Source organism: Amborella trichopoda, chromosome 5 (genome assembly GCF_054954075.1).
Source record: "Amborella trichopoda isolate Santa Cruz 75 chromosome 5, AtrichopodaSantaCruz75HAP2 v2.0, whole genome shotgun sequence".
In the NCBI taxonomy this organism is placed as follows: domain Eukaryota; kingdom Viridiplantae; phylum Streptophyta; class Magnoliopsida; order Amborellales; family Amborellaceae; genus Amborella; species Amborella trichopoda.
In genome coordinates, this window is record NC_142340.1 from 42,648,579 (window position 1) to 42,655,715 (window position 7,137).

Consider the following 7,137-nt stretch of genomic DNA (forward strand, 5'->3'; position numbering starts at 1 on the left):
TAATGAAAAAAACGTGATTTTTTTGACAAACTTTTCAAAGAAATGTTGTTTTAAACGTTTTTAAAAAAAATGCCAAATTTTTTAAAAAATCGGCGATTTGTTAACTATGGATAAGACCTCCAAACCAAAGCAATATATTTTCTCACTACTTCCCACCCTATTTAAACTTTATACCTGAACCAACTCGTACCTCTTAATCAATCCTGTAATAAGTCTATATACCATACGAAAAAACCCTTGGATCGATCTAAAGGAAAAAATAAACAATCAAGTAGAACGCATTTTTTGTACAAATAAGTGTACCCGTACGGAATTCTTTTGTTTGTCAGTATGATCTCTGTCATCATCTCTATTTCCTTTTTCAATTTGTGATAACCCAAGTTTAACATTGTTTATACACAATATGTAAATCTCTACCATCTAGTTTTAGCGATCGATGGTATAGATGAATTATCGTCTATTGTTCACTCAAAAGGAGGAATAATTCATTGCCACCGTCTGCGATTGAGGCGAACTAACAACATCGGGTAAATGAGATTGTTTATTATAAGATTATTATTATTTTTTTGTTAAGAAAAATTATTATTATTATTTTAATATAAACAGTTTACAACTATTTTTAACCATTGAATATAAAATCTGTTCGAATAAAGAGCATTTCAATATTCAAACAATAATTTTTTGAATTTTATGTACAATTCACGAGACATACCAGCCACCTCTGGGTCAGTAATTGTTGTTTTGAGGTTTGTATGAGGCGCCCTTTTTATACTGTAGAAGTAAGTCACACCTCTAAAATTTGTCTTGAGATATAATTCGAGCGTTAGAAACCTTATGATGGCTTAAAAATCTATTGTTGTATAAACTTTTTTTTCAATTATTTTGACCTCGTTATATCAAAAATAATTACATATACAAATCCGTAAATAATACAACATGGTAATATATACATGGTATACAATCCACTGCCCGTTTGGGTAGGAGAAAAGCAAGAATCTTGAATTTTTGAATTTCAATATTTGATGAATTATATGTTGCGAAAATATAAAATCTTGGATTTTGAAAGTCCAAGGAGAAAGGGTAGGATTCCTCTTTCCCAAATGAGGCTTTAGAGTGCTTGCTCACCTCATAAAAAGAAACAAAAGGGCCAAAGAACATTACAGGTCCAAGAAAAGTAAGACGAACCAAATGTTGAAGTCCTGAACCAAAAAACTTAAAAAATACATAGTTAGATCTATTCTCTATAATACATAGCTAGACCGATTTTTTGGGCTGAATATTTGCACATAATTGATTCTATAAAGGGAAAAAAAACATTAATTTGGTATCCTTGAAGTCCTAATCCCACTGTCTATCAAAGAGAAGGCTTGCATTCACTAAAAATAATGGGACTCATTTTTTTTTGTTTTTTGTCCAATGTCTTTGTTCATTTTTTTTTTTTTTTATTCTTTTTCATCATCCCGATAAGATGCACTCAACAAATTTTTGTGGTCGAACAAACCCTCGTAACTCCAATTGCATATGATGCAATATAAGCTGGGCTTACGATGCAGTAAGGTTCGAGGTTGAGGGCAGGAGCCTCAACATAACGTCCCACCGCCCATTCCCACCATTAACTTGTCCAAAAAAAAAAAAACCAAAAAGAGCCATGGGCTCATGTAATTTTTTTTTCTACATAGAATGGAGAATAATCCTGCTTGGGTTCCAATAAGCCTGGCTCTTAGATCTGATTAATGCTCATTCCTAGATTTCAAACCCAAAGAAGCATGGCTCATGGGATCCTTCCCCAAACAAAATACCCCATCTTCCAAAACCGTTTCTTCATAATACATAAAAAACATGCATCCAATTATTGCTTTTCGCCCTGAACCATTTTTACTACGCAACTAAAATACAAAGGGGAATAGGACGATAGAGAAAAAGTTCCATACAAAAAATAAATATACAATTGTTTTTTGACGTAGATTGTCATCATCTGATCATGGTATGTCATTTTGCTCTATCAAAGGTCGTACCCTCATTGAAGCCAAAAGCCCCTATATTATTTTCTCACTACTTCCAATCATGTCTTTTTATGCCTACCCCTTACCCTTTTTTAACTATAAGTCCCCATATTATTTTCTCACTACTTCCAATTATGTCTTTTTATGCCTACCTCTTATCTTTTTTTAGCCTTCCATTTGAACTTACTCGTACCTCCTAACATGTGTTCTATTTGTACTACACATGGCCAGCCCATCTATGTGTACTTTCTCTCATTTTATTGCCTATTGATATCACACCTAAGTTATTTCGAATTCTATCTCTTCTTATCCTACCACTCATCCATTTCAACATCCTTTGACATGGATCCCTCAATATCCTTATATTCTTTGACATAGATCCATTTGGGAAATCACCAGCCTCAAATATTAAGAAAATATCTGATAAAATGTATGAAAAATATCTTATAGAACCCTAATTTCTCGTATTAATTCATGTTAAACCCTCTATCCGCTTTTCTTTCAAGCGGCATAAGAAATCCCCAAAGATTTCACCGTACCCCTCGTCATTTAACCTTTTTTTTACCTTTCCACCTATTAAAAAAGTTCTCAAGTTGAAATGCTATAAAAGGAGTTGTTGGAGCTAATTTTTATGATGAAAAAATCAATAAAAGCGAGAGATAAGATATGAGAGGGTACGGTGAAATCTTTAGAAGTTTTCTTAAACCGCTTGAAAAGAAAACAAAAGGAAGGTCTACCACAAAATAATATGTGGAATTAGGGTTCTATATGAATTTTTCCTAAAATGTAGTCACCATGCTATAAGCTCTCTAAAGAACATGACCATGTGGATCACCACCATCCAAACAATGGGTTGGACAGTCATGGAGAGAGGGGTAAACATATGAGTCAATGAACTTATCAGCAAGACCATTCCCGTCCAATACCATCCAACACACATTGATGGACGGTGATAAGCCCAAGGCATAATGTCAATATGACCCGACATATCATAGTATATGGTCCTAATTTTTTTTTCTTTTTTTCTAAAAAGAGTGCGAAAGCAATCAAAAAAGCCAAAGAGCAGTTCTGGTTGAAGATCCATACGATCCATATACTCCAACTTCACGATCTGATACTCTCTTAGTCACATTTCACATTCTGTATTTACATGGTTCCCATGTAGCAGTATAGAACGAAATGCGATTTGAGTTTTAACAAACCAGTTTTCTTCCCTATGTCTCAAGTCATGTCTGCCACTTTTGGATTGTGTATGGTAATCATCGTCTTCGAAAGCTGTGGTTTTCTCCATAAGTTTCCTACCTTTGCAGGGTATCGATTTGACATTTCTGAGTAGTAGTTCAGGGTAAGTTCAAGATACTACTACCTGCTATTAACCTGCGTCTGCAATTTAAATTTGTTATATGCAGAATTTGGAAGTAATCATGTTATGAACCCTTTGCATTGTTATGTAATAGATTTACAAAACCACATATCAGGCTGTGTAAATCCTCAAGAGAACTTGCATTGCTCCCAATTCCATGATAAATATTTTTTATTTTATTTTTTTTAAAAAAAAAAAAAAAAAAAAAGACAACCCACAATTGGATATATTTTTTAACATAAACAGAATGCATGGATTGGAAATAAACAATAAACTCACCATTCCTTTTTTAGAAAACTTGAATTTGAATTGCCATCCAAATTTGAAGACCAAGTATACAACAAGGTGCATATAACCTGAGCTTGTGCATTAAAGAAAAAAAGTAAATATTAGGATACAAATCAAATGAACCAGTGTACAAAACTGAGCAATAATGGATGCTGTTTGTATGAGTTCACTTCCTCCTCAAGCTCAAGCTCGTCCACTTCTGAGACCTAACACAACGCCTTGCCATGGCAGGGTTATAAAACCTCCTCATATGATCAGAAAGCCTATAAATAGTACGAAGATCACCAGCTCCCGAAAGTCTCTTCAGAAAAGTATCAAATTTCTGATATGGGAGCTTCATTCCCTTGTCCACAATTTCTTCTAAAAACGCACATGCATCCTCTAATCTATTACTATTGAATAACCCCTCAATCATAGTGCAGTAAGTGTCGATATCTCTTGGGCATCCCTTCTCATCCATATCATCCCACATTAGGAATGCCCTATTGGGTTCACCCACGTCAAAGAACAATTTGATTAGCATATTGTAAGTGTGAACGCTGGGCAAAATACCGACTTCAAGCAACCGGTTGAAGAGCCTGTTTATTTCATCAACATTTTTAAGGTTACAGAGAACCTTAAAGATGCAATTATAAGTGACAATATCAGGTGGGTAACCCTTATCTCCCATCTCATCCATGAATCTGTAAGCTTCTTCTAGTTTCCCAGCCTCACACATGCCTTCGATAAGCTCTAAATAAGTGGAAACATCAGGAAGGCACCCACTATTTCTCATATCTGATAGAATCTTAAGGCATTCATCCATTCTATTGGCCTTTGCTAAAGCTACTATCATGATACAATAAGTCTGTGCAGTGGGAGAAGATACAGTAGAGCCTTTAGTTCTCATAAATTCAAATAAATGGGTTGCCTCAGATACCATCCCAGCCCTGCAAAACGTGCCAATTGCAGTGTTGTATGTGAAGTTTTCTGGGGTAAAACCCATTCCAATCATTTCATCCAAAACTTGCATTGCTTTTATTGGTTTTTTCACTCTACACCAACCAAAAAAGATAATATTGTAAGTTTTCCCATCAGGGTTCAGCTTGGGTTTCAATTGCCTAAACATCGATTCAGCCTCTTCGACCAAACCACATTTGCAAAGAGCATCTAAAAGCAAGTTGAACCCATTGATTTCAGGTTGGGTTCTCACTCTAATTCTCTTCTTCTTTGCAAACTTCTTAAGAGAATTGAGATTCTTCTCCGCATATTGCCTCAATATAGCAAAAAGCACATCAATGGGTACCTTTTCCCTCTTCTTTCTCTTCATATATTCCAATAGATCGCAGAGAATGCGATATTGTCTAGTTTTGTACTTTGTGCTAGAAAGAATATCCATCATCTCATTATAGGTTTGGGGTTGATGCGTATAACCATCTTGTTTACCAGCCCAAGAAAAGAACCGAAACGCTAATTTCTCCTCATATTGGAACCTGTGCAACACCTGTTCTACTAGTTCTCTGTTCATTTGTATGCCAAGTGATTCTAGTGCAGTTTCCATGCCCTTATCAGTGTTATTCGATTCTATTATAGCCTCACAAACCCTAATGCAGTCACTAGAAATTTCGGCATGGTCATCATTTACAGGTATAGATTCACAAACATTATCAGATTCATGGAGAATTCCATTCAAAGAGAAAGAACAGAAACCTGAAATAAAGGATGGAGCTGCATTACAAGGATTCTGATGCGTTTGTATGCCTAAATTTCTAAAGTGGTTTGAATACAAAATGGAGAGAGGGCGAGAAAATGAAGGGGAACAAGAATGTGGGCTCTTGATGGAGCCATGGGATTCAATTGCTGCCGTAGAATGAGACTGAAAAACCCTGATTAATCCTAAACATAGCTTTCCTCTCTTTTGCATGGTGTTCCTTCAGAGAAACACTTTCTCAAATAAAACCCATTAAAAATGACACTGCAAAATCAGGTTTTTCATTATGAAAATGTCATCATTAATCCCAGAAGGGTTATAAAATCCACTAATAGTAATCATCTGAATCAATGTTGAAATTTAATATAGAGAAAAAAAAAAATCCTAGGTATCGAAGTTCATGGAAAGCCAGTGCAACTAACGAGCAGCTCAGGATATGGTACCTTGATGACTCAATGGCCGGAAACTCCTTTTACGGTGGCTTTCCCGGCAAAACCATGACTGTAAAACGATTAATCCCCCAATTTGTACTGCTTGAAGATCAAGCTCCAGGATTGGGAATAACTGGGCCATGAAAACCAGTTGAAACGGGTTTTAGGGCAAGCTAAAGCTCTCGAATAATAAAATTTTGAACTGAAATTAAGGCAAAATTCATCTTCTTCGAATGATCCACAACTACCCTAGAAGAGGAATTACAGGCAAGGATATGCCACCATCTACTGTCTACCGAAATGTAATATCAACTCAAATATAGCCTACCCCTTTGGCCCATGCCAGGCCGCAACGGGCCATAGCTCGGGCCTGGTTGGGCTAAGACAAGCCTTGTCCGTTTCCACGCCAAATTACCATTATTATTAAAAGGAAAAGTTTATATAGAGTCAAAAGGTTCTAAACAATCAAATTTGAAACGTACCTCAAATTTTTTACTAGAAGACGTTGTTTTGATGCTCAAATATCTTCAAATTGATCATTTTGATATCAAGATGCTTGAACATGAGAAAAAAAATAGATGGCAAGTTTTAGAAATAATGTATTCTATAAATAAGCATGAAAAATATATTTTAAGGGTATCACAAAGATTTCCAATATTAAAACCACATTTCTCAATGCTATTTGAAAGTAGGCTCTAATTTGATTGTTTGGAGCCTAGGCTCTATACAAACCACGCCCATTATTTAATAGATTTTCACTGAGTGACCGTTTTAAGTAATTTGGTTTAGACATCCCAATTTTCACGAGACATTGACCATAATTAATCAAGGTAGTGAGCACCTTCACCTTCTCAAAAGATGAAGTTTTGGCAACACAATACCTAATAATCTTTTTTCTACCTTGCTATGAATTTTACTAGGGTGCAGTGAGAAATGAGCAAAGTTATGACTATTTTCTAGAAGCGATAAGCCACAATGATATAATGGTCACTTAGGGTTTGACTGAGGCTATAGATGTCGATAGAACAGTATTGAATACAAGATACCTGTAGCTGGCCCCAAATATTTGGGATAAGGCTCGTATGATGACGATGGTAATGAAATTTAAAGCTTCAAAAATAGTGTAAAATTGGTATATTTACAAACATGTAAAAATACTGAAAATAGCCGGTCTTGATAATGTATTACAAGATGTGTTATTTTTAATAAATAAAATATTTAAAAATAAATAAATAAATAAATAAATATATATATATATATATATATATCCTTACAACTCAAGGCCAAAATTATTGACTAAAGCGTTTCTTAGTGGCAAACAATCTTTTATGGTGGGCTTTCTAGTTGCACGTTACTTTATAG

The 7,137-nt window shown here is 35.0% G+C and overlaps 1 protein-coding gene across 2 annotated transcripts; it reads right to left on the reverse strand.

The window, feature by feature from the left end:
* Positions 1-3,051: 3,051 nt before the first annotated feature.
* LOC18434241 (uncharacterized) lies at positions 3,052-6,065 on the reverse strand. 2 transcript variants are annotated; one of them, XR_016056360.1, is made up of 2 exons: positions 3,646-6,065; positions 3,052-3,386 (listed from the first exon to the last, which is right to left on the reverse strand). XR_016056360.1 is itself a non-coding variant. In XM_006844315.4 (2 exons), exon 2 carries the CDS (start codon positions 5,555-5,557, stop codon positions 3,821-3,823), a length of 1,737 nt encoding a protein of 578 aa, XP_006844378.1. In that variant the 5' UTR covers positions 5,558-5,608; positions 5,788-6,065; the 3' UTR covers positions 3,522-3,820. The 2 variants fall into 2 exon arrangements, 1 of the variants encoding a protein (XP_006844378.1); XM_006844315.4 differs by lacking the exon at positions 3,052-3,386 and having other exon boundaries at positions 3,522-5,608; positions 5,788-6,065.
* Between the last annotated feature and the right edge of the window lie 1,072 nt (positions 6,066-7,137).